This window comes from Lissotriton vulgaris, chromosome 5, assembly GCF_964263255.1.
Source record: "Lissotriton vulgaris chromosome 5, aLisVul1.2, whole genome shotgun sequence".
Lineage (NCBI taxonomy): Eukaryota > Metazoa > Chordata > Amphibia > Caudata > Salamandridae > Lissotriton > Lissotriton vulgaris.
Window position 1 is genome coordinate 1,128,950,098 of NC_141693.1, and position 18,015 is coordinate 1,128,968,112.

The following is an 18,015-nucleotide window of genomic DNA, read 5'->3' on the forward strand; positions in this document are numbered from 1 at the left end:
GGGTGTCACACACTGCAGTATAGATGATATCAAGAAGAGGTGGTATGACCTGCATAGCCGTGCCAAGGAGCGAATTGCAGAAAGGTTGAAGGAGGCCAGGAACACTGGAGGGGGCCCATCTACAGTTCCAGACAACACAGCCCTGGAGGACCTGATGGAGGCCACAATCCAGCCAAAAGCAGTTGTGGGAGTGACCCAGCTGGACACATCCGGCGCGGCTGGTACCACACAAGGTAAGATGCATGCAACCATACACTTCAAAGTACTGTTCAATTGTGCACACACCCCCAGTCTAACCCCATTGTACAGGTCAAATTCCAGTCCACATTTTCCCTCATACACCCAATGCATTATGGGAGTTGTAGACATGTCAGTCAAGTGGGCAGTGAAACACAACAATGGCAAGTAAAACACGCCAACACTGAATGGCAGTCAGTGATTGCAGTCAGTGATTTAATGTGAGCCAAGTATGCTTAATGTCACACAACAGTAACCTTAACACAAATTAACATTGCACTGTTTCACATCACAGATGCAGCTGAAGGAGACTCTGACAACAGTAAATGTCTACACATCTCGGAGACTCCTGCAGAGACTGATGCGGAGACACCAGTTGCCCCAGCAAGAACAACCCCCACACACACAAAACGCAGGGCCCAAGTTCCATTACTGCAGCCCATGGAATCTGAGCTTGCTCCAGCACCCACTCCTGTGACCAGCCAGCTTCGTATAAACATAACACCTACACGCCAGGCACAGGTCCAACGTGGAAGGGTCCGTATTGCTGCTCAGGATGACCAGGTTCCAAATGTGTGGGGTGGTGTGGAGTCCCAGATATTGCGGGTGCAGCGCCTGCAAGCAAGACACATGGGGTCAATCCAGCTGCAAATATCAAAATTGGCCAAGAACATCACCCTCCTGACAGATAGTGTGAGGGAACTAACCACAGTGGTTGTGGAGGGAAATAGGCAGACCAACACAAACATGCAGGAGCTCGCCAGGGTGATGCTTGAGGGCCATGGCACACATAGGTGAAGGCATCGGCAGTGCATGATGCACGTGGCAGCAAATACCAGGTCCAACAATAACCTCTGCAACACCACTGCGCTGCTGTTATGTCCCTCCGCGGCCATGCAAATTGATATGGGCCATTGTTGTGGGGATGTGGCTAGGGTCCTTGGACAAGTGACCACTGCCGTGGAACAGATCCAGACTGCTACTGTTGGTGGCAACAACTTAATGGGGGAGGAGGGGATTGAGGAGGCATCAAGCCTTAGCATCCTGTCGGTGCCAGTGACCACTGCCAGCAGGCGCAGTACCTGCAGCACAACACCTTCTGGTGCACATGAGAGGGATGTAGCCGATGCAGGCGAAAGGCGTTTGGGGGCGCCTGGCCGGATGCGCTAGACAGACAGGTCCTACTTCATTTGCCCATGGTGACTTAACCATGGTCAAAACCATGATAGTGATTGAGTAACAGGTCTTGGAATTGTTTAATTTCCCTGTTTTTTATGTGCAATCACTGTTTTATTTAGCACAATTCTCTGTGTGGCCACACAATGCTACATGGGCTCATGTCAGTAAATACTTTTCTGTTTGACATTTAAGTGTCTTGTCTCATCATTACGTACCTCAGAAATAATGTTGTGTGATGTCTGCACGTTTGCCCTTCTGCTCTGCTTGTCCAATGCGCTTGTCGGAGTTGTGCGGTGGTTGGTTGTCCCCCTCAGACTCACTGTCGGACACCTCAATGGGTATACCTCTCCTGGTGCCTATATTGTGCAACATGCAAAAACAACAATTGATGGACGGAATGTTGCACAATGGCAAAACATTCACATGTTCTGCATTCTGTCCATCACCTGTTGTTTTTGTATTTGACACCCCGAGTTGGACGGGTATGCTCAGACGTGAGTCCCGTGCTCTCCATGCCACTGGAATAAAGCTATCCAGGCTGATGAGGGCTGAAAGCCCGAAATCGGTCCTTGGATGCTTGTTTCCAGTCCAGGGAGGACCTGGCTTGGCAGTTTGGGCTGGACTGTTCCCATGGGGCACAGGGTCAAGACTGATTTGCATATGGCTGGGTTCAAACTGGAATGGCTTGGTGAGCAAAAAAACGATGGATTTAGGCCCAGATCTCTGTACTGGGGTGAATGTATGAAATTGTTCACCATTCTGTCCATCACCTGTTGTTTTTGCATTTGTCACCCCGAGTGGGACGGGTATGCTCAGACGTGAGTTCCGTGCTCTCCATGCTACTGGAATCAAGCTATCCAGGCTGATGAGGGCTGAAAGCCCAAAACCGGTCCTTGGATGCTTGTTTGCAGTCCAGGGAGGACCTGGCTTGGCAGTTCGGTCTGGACTGTTCCTATGGGGCACAGCGTCAAGACTGATTTGCATATGGCTGGCTTCAAACTGGAATGGCATGGTGAGCAAAAAAACGATGGATTTAGGCCCAGATCTCTGTACTGGGGTGAATGTATGACATGGTTCTGCATTCTGTCCATCACCTGTTGTTTTTTGCATATATTGTGCAACATGGCACATGCAGCTACGATCTGGCAGCAGGTCTCTGGATGGTATTGCAACGCTCCACCAGTTTTGTGTAGGATGGGAGAGTGACTTTTCATTAGTCCAAACGTGCGCTCAATCACATTCCGTGTGCTGATGTGTGCTGCATTGTACCTCTGCACATGTGATGTTGCTGGGTTGAGGTATGGCATCAATATGTAGTTCCGCACGGCGTATTTGCTGTCACCTACAGGGTGGTAAGCAAAGGGTTAGCAACAGTTATGCATTGACATTAGTTTGATTTATGTAGAGAATAAGTATATGTGTGTACCAAGTAGATATCCTTCGCCAAATTCACCTCTGAGCAGACGTTGTGGATGCCACTGTGTCGAAATATATAGGAGTCAAAGGTGCTTCCAGGGTATTGTGCCACAATGTCTGTTATGATATGTTTTGCATTGCACACCACTTGCACATTGATTGAGTGCTAGGACTTCCTATTCCTGAAAATGTACTCATTAGCGGCTGGGGGACAAATGGGGACATGCGTACAATCTATGCAGCCGATCACATGAGGGAACTGTGTTACCTGTTAGAGGTCCAGTTTTATCTTGTTCAAATCCTGTTGGGTTGTGGGGAAAGTGATGTGGGTGTGGATCCTTGTCATCATGGCATCAAGGAAGGTTTTGAAGAAAGTGAAAGGGAGCTTTGTGATACCCCTTCAGCTACAGCTACTACCCCCTGCAAACTGCCTGAGGCAAGTAGGCGAAGGCAACATAGGACCTGTACATGTGTGGGGATATCATGGGTCCTACCGGTCTTGCTCTGCATTAGGGGTTCCAATTCTGCTATTAGGTGTAGGATCATTGCACCATTCAGCCTGTACTTATCGTAGATTTGATCTTCTGTTTGTCCCAGCAATGTGATGCACCATCTGAAAATCCGCTCCTGTATTCTCCTTCTGCGCTGGGTTGCTGCATGGATGCTCATCCTCCTCGCCATCACGTAGAGCGCTGCAATTGTGAAAAGCTTCATGGGGCTTCTGAGTCAGTTTAAATAGGTTTCTGAGTGGTTGCACCTGTGCAATTTTGTTTTTCTACACTTTACCACCTGATTGTGATTTCCCCTATTCTGCACTTGCAAAATATACATTTTTCAGCGATTCGCTAATTGCAAGCTTACATGCATTGGATTGCGGCTCTTTATTAGCTATTCACTATATGGGGACGCTGTTAAGGGACTCGCTAATAAGTATTCGCATTATTGGTTCTTGCTAAATTTGCGAGTCCTTATTTTAGCGAATCAGTTTGTTTTTCAGTAATTGAGTTCCTGCATTGGAAAGGGCTGAATTGCACTCGCAAACAGCCTTTTTTTTTAGAATAGCAATTTTTGCGAGGCCTTATTTGCTTGATGCATGTGCCTGTCAATTTCCCTGTTAGATGCAAGGACAGTTATGAGCAGATCTTTAAGAGAGAAAATACCTGTGAGTTACAATAAGCACTGGTTTTTACAATATGAATATGGGGAACACATTGGGAAGATGCTGGCTCATCAAGGAGCAGACAACAGGGCTAAAACTCAGATAAAAGGGACAAATGGTATCCTGCATACACATCCACAGGCAATTGTTGAACAATTCACCAGGCTTTATCAAAAGTTAAATGCACAAACTACAACATCAGAGGAGGAAGACTTACAGTTGTACCTCCCCCAGTTTTGAGTGAGGAAGACTCGGATCTATTGGAGAATAAAATCTCCCATGACGAAATACTAGAAGCAATATCTACCCTTCCGTCTGGGAAGGCTGCAGGGGAAGATTCCATACCTGCTGGGTTTTATAAAACTATCAATTACATTATAATCTACAAATGATACCGTTAACATCAGGAACAAGTCAGTTTAAGGTAACTGCCTATGTGGACCCTTGACCCTGTTTTCAGGCCAGGTTGCACCCCCAACGCAGTAGCACACCCTGCTCCTGCCATGCCCCTCAGCCCTGCTGCCTGCCGGTTCGATCCCTGGTGGCCCAGTGGTGGGTGTCCTTCACTGGTACCTGTTGTTTCTCTGTGCCTCTTGTCCCTAATTTCCGTCTTTCTTTTTGCTGTCTTGATTTCCATCTTTCTTTGCTTTTCCCACTGTTTTTTTTTCCCGACTTGTATTGCCTTGTCTGTGCCGTTTTTTTACCTACTGTTGTATCCCATTATTCTGTGTTGCCTTGTCTGTGCCGCTCATTCCCCTCGCCCCATCCCGCGTCCGCCCCGTGTCTATTTCCCGCCACTGCCTCCCCTGCGGCCCAGCCCCCGAGCCCCGATTCGATCTCGCTCCCCCCTCCCAGCTGCTCCTCCCTCCCTCAACCCCTCATAATGCAGGCCGCTGCCCGGCCGCGCCGCTGGCGTGCCAAGGGCGTGCCTAAGGCAAGCCTGTCTGCGCCCGTCCGTGCCTGGACTGCGCCCAGCACAGCAACCCCTGGCCCCTGCAGGAGCCATACAACCAGGCTGAGCTACGACACCGCCACCCTCCACGCACTCAACACCGGAAGAGCATCCACCTGCTACCGAGCCACCCCAAAGCGCACCAACTGACCCTTCTCCTGCCGAATGTGCAACTTCACCTGCCACCGCACCGCCATCCCGCCCCCCGGACCATGCAACAACAACCACCTCAAGTGCATCCTTCTCAACACCCGCTCCATCCACAAACAAGCTATCGGACTCTGGGACCTCCTCGACACAACTGCACTGGACGTCGCCTTCCTCACGGAAATCTGGATGAACGCCTCCTCAGCCCCCGACATCGCCATAGCCATCCCATACGGCTACAAGATCACCCGGAAGGACCGCATCAACCAACCCGGAGGAGGAATCGCCATCCTCCACAGGAACTCGATCAGTGTCATGACCAACACCGAGGACGCCCCCCCCTCCGCTGAACATTTAAACTTACATATCCACACCGACCCCAAGACCACCCTCAGAGGAACCCTCATCTACAGACCCCCAGGACCACGCACACAATTCAGCGAAGCCATCGCCGATTTCATCAGTGCGCATGCCCTCACCTCCACAGACTACATTCTCCTGGGCGACCTGAACTTCCACCTGGAGACCAACAACGACAAGAACACCACCTCCCTACTTGAAAACCTCGCCAACCTCGGACTCAAGCAACTGGTGACCACCCCCACCCACCTCGCCGATAACACGCTGGACCCATTTTTCTCCGCCAGCAACAACATCTCCATCAGCCACACCACCGGCCTACATTGGACATACCACAGCTGCGTCCACTTCACCTTCCAGAAGACCACATCCCACCACCGCCCACAACAGATCTCCTGCAGATGCTGGAGCAAAATCACCACAGACCAGCTGACCACATCACTGAGCCAGAACCCACCAAATGACACAACTAACGCCAACGCCGCCGCAAGCAACCTCACACAGTGGATCAGTGACTGTGCTGACGCCCTTGCACCACTAAAAAACCCCTCCAGCAAGCCCAGCAACAAAAAAGCCACCTGGTTCATCGACGACCTCAAGAAATCAAAGAAATCATGCCGAACCCTCGAGAAGATCTGGCGCCACGACCAAACAACAGAGAACCTCACAGCTCACAAGAACGCCACCCGCAAACACCACCAACTGATCCGCACCACCAAAAGGACCGCTCCAACGACATCCCACCCTCGCAAGACCTCTGCGACTCCCTCGCCACCTACTTCCACCGCAAGATCGCCGACATACACAACAGCTTTGACGCCCAAAACCCACTACCAGCCACCGAGCCAACACCCCCCACCGACACCCTCAGCACCTGGACCCCCGTCAGCATCGAGGACACCACCCACGTCATGAACACCATACACTTCGGCTCGCCATCAGACCCCTGCCCTCACCACATATTCAGTCAGTCACTTAGCTTTATACGATTTTGATTTAAAAATCATAAAAGCATTCAAATAAAAAAGACAATTTTAAAACAAAAACTGGGGAACATACATACAGTAATATATCTACAAGTTGTAAAAGGACGTGTGCCCAGCCTGTTAAAACATTCATTAGTTATATCGCACTGTACATAAGATTAGAATTTATAGTCTGAAATTACAATTTTTATACTGTAAATCAAATCTATTGAACGCAGGAGAGCTTCTACCAGTAATAGCACGGGGTCCCCTTCCCATCAGATATTTGTGTACTGCCTTTGATCTTGGTAGGGGGATATGTGGGGTACATGGGTAAAAATCGTGCAAGTCCCAAATGGAAATGGGGCCATCTCCTTCTTGGAGCTGGGAGAACGTAGATGGGGGACAATGTTCTGATTTCTGAATTTAACTAGAATTAAGTCCCCAGGGATGTCTTTAGGTAGTGACCCTAACCAGCCCACCCTTCTAACGCTCTGGATTCCGCCATCTTGATTGGGTAACAGGGGTCTATTTTTATTTAGCCAAAATATGACCTTATTTAATAGGTCATGATGTCTTTCGGGTTTCCCAAAAGTAGGTGCAGGTATTCCTGAGAGAACAAGTACAAAGGGGGCAGCTTCCGGAGGTAAATTAATACATGCTACTCTATTTCGTTCCGCTCTGGAAAAAGTGAGGTTGGTTAATCCAGATTTGGGGGCAACTTTAGTAACAATTAGTGGTTTTATGTTTGGAGTTTGACCATCTGCTGGGACAATTTTTCTGGTATTAGTTGGCATAGGCACAGGCACTTCGGGTGCGATGGTTGGGTTGGAACAATTGGATATTGCCGTCTTTATAGAAGGCGAAAAGTTACTTTAATGATTCTCTCTATGGTTATCAACCTATCCCCCAGGTTATTGATTTTATCTACCAAAGGAGCTATTATAGTTCTTAACATTTGCTCAAACTGAAACAGTAGTGGCAACTGGGATGATGATGCTTGGTCATCCAGACTATCAGCGTTCCCCTTGGATAAGACAGAGTTAATTGCGGGCGATGAGGGACCAACACACAGATTTTGTACTTTAGGATGATTTCCAAAGTCATTAACCCCATCAGGCTTCCTTTCAGCGCATGGCCTCTGGGGCAGTACAGTAGCTTGGATGTTGGCCCCCTTAGGTGATAGCGGTTGTTCAGGCAGTCTGTCAACGGGGGTGTCGATATTGGAGCATTTTACAAGGGAAGGGGTTACAACTGGAATAAACTTTGTGCCACACAGAGCATTAAGTTCCTCCCAATAAGACAAGATTTGTGGACTATCCGGGGTTAATGGGGGAGATTGCAGAGGTTGAGTAGTAACTGGTAGTTGGCGGGAATCATCCGTGTCAATTTCACTTAGAGTAGGCAGTATCAACTTACTCAGGATTTGCTTTTCCATCCCCTGCCCCGGGCCCCGCTGTGGGATAGATTTATAGTACGCCCCCGTAGCGTGGCAAGTATGATGAGATTTGATCAATAATATAGTCTTTAACTGGCAGATAGAGTGTCCATAGAGAGGCACAGTGTGGTGTAGAGTAGATCACAGTACCTTCTCTTGTCAGGATGCCAAGGGAGGTGGCCAGTCCCGTCCTCCTCAGGCCTCTGAGGGCCTTAGAGGGCCCGCCCTTTGCCCGGGCATAGCCCCGCGCTTCGACCCGCGCGCGTCCCGCGGGACAGAAACAAGGACTGTGTAAATAGGTCAGGTAGGCGGGGCCGGCTGGGGAAGAGTACCAGCTGTTGGTGATGTCGGGGAATGCTGGTACTCGCAGTCCCTGGCCGCCGCACCCGCCGAATCCCCACAGCTAATCAAAGTTAGCAAGCAATCCCCAGATGGGCAGGAAAATCCTCGGGTCCCCCAGAGGGTCTCAGTCCCAGCAAACCTCGAGCCGCGAGTCGCACCACATATTCAACAAAGCAGACACCGTCATCGCACCCCACCTCCGGAACATCATGAACAACTCCTTCTTGTCCGCCACCTTCCCAGAGAGCTGGAAGCATGCCAAGATCAACACCCTACTGAAGAAACCCACAGCGGACCCAAAGGAACTCAAGAACTTCCGGCCCATCTCTCTTCTTCGCTTCCCAGTGAAGGTCATCGAGAAGATCATCAACAAACAGCTGACCACCTTCCTCGAGGCAAATGGCTTCCTCAACCCTTCCCAGTCCGGCTCCCGAGCCAACCACAGCACCGAGACCATCCTCATTGCAGCCACCGACGACATCAGGACCATGCTCGACAACGGGGAAACTGCCGCCCTCATCCTTCTAGACCTCTCTGCCGCCTTCGATACCGTCTGCCACCGAACTCTAAGAACCCGCCTCCACAATGCAGGTATCCAACAAGGTTCTGTCTTTCAACACAAAGGCATATCATGGAAGCATGAGGTGTTCAGTAACTGCAAATCAAGATTTGTAGTATATGGCATCAGATGCCCATGCGATTGCCTGTATATCGGCAAGACGGAACAGGAAGTGCGACAACGCATCACGCAACACAAGTCGAGACTTAAGAGAAACGTCGAAAATGCACCACTTGTAAGTCACTGGAACAGAATGCAACATGGGCCCAATGACTTGAAGTGGACAGTGATATCCAGGATAGAAAAAAACTCTCGAGGAGGTGATATGAGCCTCCTCTTGTCCAAAAGGGAAGCCATGCTGATTGTCAAATTTGACACAGCGACTTCAGGTTTGAATGAACTGTCTGAAATTTACAGGCTCTGAATCTCTCCACCTCCTGTTTCCTGCAAAGGCTCCACCCCTTCGTGCATACGATGTAATCAGCTCACACAGGGTTACTATCTGCATTTTTTAAATCCCCATTCAACCTCTATCCATTGTTCACGAGGTCTCAGGCGGCTAATTCTATTTCACTCGTTTAACATACTATTGTTCCACATATGCACCTCTCTAGGTTGCTGCAGTTAGTTGTGCCTTTGTAGCACATCTGCGCTACACCGGAGAGATACCTCCCGATTCGCCCACGCCCTGATGACGCAGGCCAGAATCTCCCTATAAAACGCGAGTCCTTTGTGGCTCACCTACACGCATGCTCGAGGGAGCAGTGTACGCGGAGACGCCGATCGATTGATGCACTCAGACAATACAAGCTTGCTCTACCGGTAAGAGACCGCAAGTTACCCTGCCTGCCCCCCAGTCAGCCAGTCAAGCTTTCCTCCCTACTTACTCGCTAAATTCGGCCAGTTCTAATGCGCTGGTCTTGTGTGCTTGCCTTTTTACAGCACACGCGACTGAAACCGACCTGTGCTGACTCTGCCACCACCGGTGGAAACGCCTGATTAAGACAGGCTTCAACCCCGCGCCAGACAGGTGATGCTGCCCTTCAGTTATATTACACAGTTTTCCTACTCCCCAGCCTCTACCTTTTTTAATTACCTTGTTTTTTGGTCACTACAGGACATTGAGCCTGAATCATATAGTAGAGGCACGACGCTGAAAAACTACCGTTCATCGTGTCATTCCCAATTTCGGCCAACTACAAGCAAGTTGATTGCGCCGCTCGGATATTTTTCTTTATATAGTGGTAAGATCTCTTCGCAGGGCACACCCCCTCTGCGTCCAATAAATTCCGTGCGCTGGTACTAAAAATACTTCTCCTTGCCTTCCAGATTACTCTTCACCCCACGCTTGCAAACTTCCCCCCCCTTTTTCATTCGGACCACCGCCAGCCTGTTTTGCAGAAACCTTGATGGTAAGTTAGGACTGGACTGATTATTAGCCTAATGAGCCCACCCCCGCAAGTACAGTCATATGAACCCAGCTCCTTCCCGGAGACCTGTATAATACTTCCACTTAGTTTTAATTTCAACACCACCTTCCACCATATAGCCTTACCGTTCCCGTGAATAGATCGATCTAGTGGGTGCTCACTGAGTCCTGAGACTCTTGTTGGAGACGCGATTTGTGTCACTGTGATCGTGCTAGATACAGATGTGTAAGATTGCTACTTCAAACTGTCTTTTCTGTTTTTTCCTAAAATTAAGATATATGTCCTTTCTGGTTTTTTTCCCTTGTACAGCTGCCTGAGGCCCTGATGAGAATCTCCACAGAATCCAAGGAGATTCGAAACGCGTAGGCCCCCTTTCCTCACTGGACTGCCAATTTTGATTTACTGACCAAGCCTGTGTATAGACCTCACATCTAATTGTTGGAGAGTAATAATCTTTATTCATTTGTGCAAAGACTTTTTTACATTGTAAAATCCTTGGTATTGTATTTCCAGTTAATCAAAATTGTGAACACTTTCGTTTAATCAATGCAGTTCCAGTTGTGTATATATATTCCCTGTCCCTTGTATAAATTGTATATATGGTACGCTTGAGCTAAGTGTGTATGTGCTGAATGTGTGGCGAATGTGACATGACTGTGGTTTTGAATGATGGTTTACTCCAGGTGATTGTATTTTTTATGTGTCCTTTTCTCAATTTTGATCTCGTCCCACTGTGTTTCCCTGCAAATGTAAAAAGAACTTTTTATTGTTGAAATTCTCCATAAAATAAAATTGCGACTATTGAGCATTCCCTTTCTGGAATTTGATTTTCTGTTTGTGGAAGATTTATCTCATTGTTTAAACCAAGTTTATCAGTACTGGCATCTTCTTTTGTTACTTATGGGATCCAAGGAAAGGCCCTGGAATGGATCACCTCATTTCTCTCCGACAGAACCCAGAGAGTCCGCCTCCCTCCCTTCCGGTCCGCGGCAACCAAAATCATCTGCGGCGTACCCCAAGGCTCCTCACTCAGCCTGACCCTCTTCAATGTCTAAATGAGCCCCCTCGCCACCATCGTACGCAAACACAACCTCAACATCATCACCTACGCCGACGACACCCAGCTGATCCTCTCCCTCACCAAAGACCCAGCCACCGCCAGAATCAACTCCAGGAAGGAATGAAAGACGTCGCGGAATGGATGAAATACAGCCGCCTAAAGCTAAACTCAGACAAAATGGAGGTCCTCATCCTGGGAACATCACAATCTTCCTTGAATGACTCCTGGCGGCCCCTTCGCTGGGCTCTCCACCGACACCCAAGGACCACTAAAGCAACCTAGGATTCATCTTGGACTCCTCGCTCACCATGTCCAAACAAGTCGACGCCATCTCGTCCTCATGCTTCAACACCCTGCGCATGCTTCGAAAGATCTTCAGGTGGATCCACACCGAAATGAGAAGGTCGGTCACCCAGGCCCTCATTACCAGCCGGTTGGATTACAGACACGCCCTATACGCAGGAACCACAGCAAAACTTCAGAACAGACTCCAGCGCATACAGAACGCATCCGCACGTCTCATCCTGGACATCCCCCGACACAGCCACATAACCGCCCACCTGAGAGACCTGCACTGGCTCCCCGTCAACAAAAGAATCACATTCAGGCTCCTCACCCACGCACACAAAGCACTCCACAACGCCGGACCCGAATACCTCAACAGACGCCTCACGTTCTGCACTCCAACCCACCAGCTCCGCTCCGCCACCCTCGCCCTTGCCGCCATCCCACGTATCCGCAGAACCACCACCGGAGGAAGATCGTTCTCCTACCTGGCCGCCAAGACATGGAACTCCCTCCCCATAGAACTCCCTCCCCACCCACCTACGTTTGACCCAGGACCACATCACCTTCAGGAGACACCTCAAGACCTGGCTGTTCGAGCAGTAGCAGCACCGCCCCCCTTCCCCCAGCCCCTTGAGACCTCAACGGGTGAGTTGCACACTCTATAAATTTCTTGATTGATTGATTGGACGATATTGCCATTTTTACCACTGATCCAGCTACAGCAGTAAGTCTTATTGAGGATGAAGCAATCAAATTTGGTCTTTTGTCAGGCTATAATATAAATGTTAAAAAAACACAATTTCTTCTTAACTTTCAGCCTGACAGATCCATAGCGGGTGTATGCTCTGTTGCCACGTACTTAAGGGTGCGTATTTCGGCACATATTGAACGCTTAGCCATTTTGAATTATAAGCCCTTGCTGGAAGTTACAGCTAAGCATAAGCTCCCAATTGGTATAGTAGGGAGGTGTAATATTATTAGAATGAAGGTACTCCCAAAGCTTTTATACCTATTTTGCTCTATTCCCCTTTATGTTTCTAATTCCTTCTTTAGGAACCCAAAAGGTGTATTAGGTAGCTTTATTTGAGGGTATAAAAAAGCATGATGGGCAATAGATCTACTGAAGCGTCCATATAATCAGGGAGGGCTCAACTTTCCGGATGTTTCCGCAGTCTCCTAGACCCCGAAAATCAAAACTTTTCTCATCGTCTGGTCTTGGGATCTGACTCTCGAATGTTTCTATACTAAACTAATTACACTAATTACTTCAAAAGGGTTAGGTTCAAGACCCTCAGGGATAGTGTACGTATATGGCGGGCAATATCTGTTAAATGTACCTTGTTGCTTTTTCATTATAAGCTTCCACAATGGGGAAACCCATGCTTCCAGAGGTATTTCACAACACCATCTGTAGAGGCTGGGCTAGGCATGGGATTCAATATCTAGGAGATTTGCACAACTGTAATGGCTTTGGCACATTGGAGAACTTGCAGCTTCTTTACAATCTTCCTGGCCAAATGTTTTTTTAAGTATCTCCAGATTAGGGATTGTTTTTTAAAACACTTGGCCTTACCCGCAGTGTCTAGCTCGGAGATATGGGATTGCTTGCATGTGGAGAAGCCAAAATCAGTCATTAGTATTATGTACCAATGCCTCGTCAATTTTAGACAGAATGGTTGTGAAAAGCTTGCTGTACAATGGAGTAAGAACTTGGGGATAAATGTTACCCCATACAATTGTCAATCAAGCACTATGAACTATAGATGGGTCAATTATTTCTATTAGCCTGAAATTACAACAATTTCATCAATTTGCTTGCTTTACTATACCCCAGAGAAGATTGCTAGTTGGGCCCAGAGAGGCCAGAGGGATCAAGAAGGGGACCAGAAAAATGTCCCAAATGTGAGGTGTATGCTGCAAGTATAGTACATATGTTTGCTACCTGCCCAGAGTTAGAAACTTTCTGGCAGAAGTTAGGTCAGGTGATGAGGCAGCGATTAGGTATAGATTCCCCCCCTACAGTCATGGATAACATGTTGGGCTACAAAGAAGAAAGTCAAGGATTGAGACAGTTTATTGCAATCTTACTGGTTGCTGCTTGACTTACTTTTGCTAGGGTTTGGGTCTCTCCTAAACCTCCCTCTGTAGGTGAATGGTGGGCTATAGTAAGGGAGTCCTGTGAAAGGGAGAAAACCCTGGCTAGGGCAAGAGAAACTCCCTCCCTGATGAAATTAGAGACTATATAGGGGCATTTGGCATTGGATACATAAGATTAATAGGTCGGATTGGTCTGGGGGACTGAGTAATATTTAATTTGAAGTGGTCCCTCCCGGAAGCAAGAATCTAGATGCTAGTCTTAAGTTTATGATTATTATTCTCAATTGTATTGTTATAGGAATGTTTGTATATGTGTAGCGATGTACCTCTAAGTCTGTTTCTTTTCTTTTTTCTTTTTTTTTGGGATGGTATAAGATACTTTAGTGTAACTTGGTAATGAAGCTCCTTGTTAACAATACAAATATTTTTTTTAAAGAATCTCTTTAGCATTACCTTTGTGTTTGGAGCCGGTTATGATAGGAGAATACTTTAGATGTGAGCACAGGGTATACTATAGCTTTATCAGGTCTTTTTTCTTGCTGATGTTGTTGTAAATTCCTTTTGGAATTTCACAGCATGCCAGAGGGTGCCCATTTGCAACTGTTCTATTTAAAGTTATCCTCTTTTATACGAACACAGTGAAGTGCATTTTTAACTTACCTCGTGTATGTAACTATTATGTCACTAATTGAAGCTGTGCCATCTATTCTAATTTCCTTATCTATCTATCTATCTATCTATCTATCTATCTATCTATCTATCTATCTATCTATCTATCTATCTATCTATCTATCTATCTATCTATCTATCTATCTAATCTTCTCTCTGTATGCAACCATCTCCATTTAGCTTCCTTTGCAACTCTCTATGCACCCGTCTATCTATCTATCTATCTATGAAACAATGTCTATCTGTACAATCCTCTCTATCTGCCTTTAAACACCTCTCTATGGGCCAGATGTAGGAAGGCAAATACCGGTCGGTAACGGCCGATTTCGATACAGATCAAGATACAGATTCAGTAATTTTACCGAATCTGTAATTTTACTGATTCAGTAAAATGCCGATTCGGTAAAATTACCGATTCTGTAGCTTAACATGTAGGTAGCACTGTAATCAGTGCTACAGGGGTTTTCGAATTCGTTATTTACCACCAACTAGAAGTTGATGGTAAATAATGAAAACCCTTTAAAAAACATTTTTTTTGCTTTGAAAACAGTGCCACGTTGCAGACATACATGCCCAAAGGGCATGTATGTCTGCAACATGTGCACCCATGCACAATTGAGGGGTGCAACAGGGTGTCAAAGTGACACCCTACCACCCTTCTATGTTTCCCCCAATTACCGAATCGGTATTTACCGATTCTGTAATTACCGAATCATACCGATTCGGTAATTAAACCGGTAAAATTACCTACATCCCGATTGCCAGTTCTTAAATACCGAATCGGTATGATTCGGTATTTAAGAATCGTTAATCTGGGATTACCTACATCGGGCCCTATTTATTTATCTTTTGCAAGTGTATCTATCTATTTATAGTAAATATTTACGAAAAGATTACAAAAAACCATTTCCAAAGCCAATAGAGCTCTGATACCCCTCGGTCATGTGCGCGCCTTATAAAACAATCTAAATGAAAATAATAAAAAAAATAGTCTGGCACTGAACGCCTGATCGATTGTTTTCTTTAGATCTGGTGTTAGCCAACACCTTTGATTTAATTAAAACCACATTATTAATTATAGGGAGATCCAGCCAAACTAAATCCATTAGTCTGTTGTGTCATCCCATTTTTTCCACCCACCTCATCATGCATCATGGGGTAATATGTCAGCCAATATTGGTCATTGCTCACCTTTCACAAGTAGTTCTTCCTCACACACAGTAGTTCTCTTGAGTGCCAGGGGCAACTATGGTAAGGTGTACTCTTTGAAGACAACAAATAATGTTGTATTTACCTAATGTGTTTTTATTGGTGCAGGCCCTGCAGCTTACATAACAGTGAAATTTTACAAAATCCATGACAGACAAAACAAAAATAGCCAAAGCCAAAAGGCTGGGGGCCAACCCCAGACCTATTGGCTTTGCCAAAGCTTTTTTTTCTTTTCTTTTTCAGCTCAGCTCGTAAATGAACTTTTAGAGCCAAGCCAGACCCCTGTCTGGACTCTGTTTCGGCTCCCCCACAAATACTCTGGCTTTCCCACCTCTATCAAGTAGTTTATACAGGTGTCTCCACGTCTTTATTTGCACATTCCTCACGGGTGCTACAATATTATCCAAAAACATATAAATAAAAAAAAAATGCTACCGAAAATATCTGTTGCATGATGTTTACTCTCCTTGACTCCCTGTGGCAAGTTCTTTTGATGGTTGGTTGACCCAATCGGGTCACATACATGTATTGTGAAACCGCGCCGGCCAGAACCTACGAGAATGGTTTGGAAACTGGAAAATGGGGCAAGTTAATGGATAGCGGTGTGCTAACACAGACTCTGACCCTGCAATGTATGGCGCCATAAAAAGCCCCTTGCTTTCAGACAACACACATGGAGACATGGAGAACCTTGGAAGGACGCTTCCGGCCGCCATGCTAATCGTTGTGTTGGCAGCAGCATCAGACCGTGTAAGTAACACACCAGCATGGTATAGTGGCCGGTGCTGCTCTTGCAAGTCTAGAAGATGTTACCAAATTGAAGGTGGTTTTTAAGGGTGTTTCAGTCTATCTCGACGCAGCTTTTTATAGTGTGAATTGTATTTACGTGATAGAAGGGTGCACGGAACAGGAAGAGGCATGACTGGGTATTTTTCACTTTGTAAAACTAATCCTCTAATTAAAATACAACATTTCCCAGAGCTGAACCCTTTCCACATTTACAGATTACAATCAAAGAATAATCCATCGAAAGATTTTGTGATCCTACGATGTTGGCATTCCTCAAACGTATTTTTTTAAAAAGCTGTCCTGTTATTCTATTCCACTGCTCCATTTTCAACCTTAACTTTGGTCTACTTCTCGCAAACGCGTCCTCTTTTGTGCATATTTTACAACCGATCAACAGATTGCTATTCCTTGCTGCAGTGTGTCTACAAATAGGGCATGTTTTAGCACGCATGGTACGCTGGGAAGGGCAGGGTTCATTGGGCTTCTGCTCCGAATTATCAACAGCGCACAAGTTTGAAGGAAATATGTGGGGCATGCATTAAGCAGCAAGTGCAAAATGGTAGGACAACACAGGAAGTCATGTCATAGGAAGTGGTGTCTGACTTTACCAGGAGTGGGTATATTTCACATGCCATTCTATTCAAATGCTCTGCTTATTCAGCTATGGTGATTGTTCTGTTTTGTCATATAGACTGGATACATTTCATGTATTGTTGTCCTTATGGCCCTTTAGTAATCGATATTATAAAATGTGCTACATATAATTGCACTATATAAGTACCAAAGACTTAATTTAGAGTTTGGTGGACGATTCACTTTGTCAAAAAAACGAAATTTGTGGATATCCTATCCTCCATATTGGAAGTGCGTTATATTCTTTGCCCCTTGTAATATGGCGAATGCAGTGGTCGAAGTGGGCAGGACTTTAACGAAAATGACAGTGCACAATTATGTTTTGGACTCACTGGTGGCTGCCTCGGAAGGGAGATGGTGGGGCGGAGGGCGAAAAAAAATGTTTACCTGTAAATGCAGCCGCCTCTTCTTCATCATCTTCTCTCGGCACTGGCAGAACGGAACGTAACACCCAGGCTCCCAGAATCTGCCAGCCAATCACGAGGCTGTTGTCACAATGACAGCAGCGTTGTGATTGGTCTGAGCGCCATGGTTCAGCACTCAGACGAGGATTGGGCATGTTCTCCACCCAGTTCGTGCATTACAGCCCGGTCTGGAAAATGCCAAGTGGGAATGATGGTTTGTTTGGCAGGCCCAAGAGGGCCGGCGAAACCGCCAGGCACACTTAAAGAGTGCAAATCACTCGTCACTCTGCTCTGGCCAGCCCAGCCCCACACCGCCCTAACTGGTGCTGAGTCTGCACTGTAAAATAATTAAATGATAATAACGTCATTGTAATATCATTTTTTTTTGCACTGCTGAAAGGGCAGTGGGGCAACGCTACTCCGCCTTAGCAGAGGAGCCGGCACTCTGTGTACTTGTGTTTTATTGAAATGTCAATAAAAAGATATATAAAAACCAATAATTACTTACTTATTCACAGTGCTTTCTTTGACAGACCTTGGTCTTGTAGCATTAAACTTACACAAGTCCCTATTCTCCACTGCACTAACCAGGTTCAATTCTGTGGCTCTCTGGTTACACAACTAGACCTCTACAGCGCTTTAACAAATAGAGGTTTCATGATGTACAATATTGTATTTCCGA

The 18,015-nt window shown here is 46.6% G+C and overlaps 1 protein-coding gene and 1 long non-coding RNA gene across 2 annotated transcripts in view; one reads left to right on the forward strand and one right to left on the reverse strand.

Annotated features, from left to right (window-relative positions):
* Positions 1–427: 427 nt before the first annotated feature.
* LOC147712085 (uncharacterized) lies at positions 428–17,361 on the reverse strand. The gene is made up of 3 exons (XR_015295978.1): positions 17,317–17,361; positions 2,511–2,758; positions 428–852 (listed from the first exon to the last, which is right to left on the reverse strand). It is a non-coding gene; the product is annotated as an uncharacterized LOC147712085 (long non-coding RNA).
* Positions 16,104–18,015, forward strand: part of HABP2 (hyaluronan binding protein 2) — a 335,748-nt gene continuing 333,836 nt past the window's right edge. Inside the window, exon 1 of the mRNA XM_086922842.1 lies at positions 16,104–16,257. Coding sequence (XP_086778968.1) covers positions 16,138–16,257 — 120 coding nt within the window. The 5' untranslated portion in view covers positions 16,104–16,137. The remainder of the gene's footprint in view (positions 16,258–18,015) is intronic.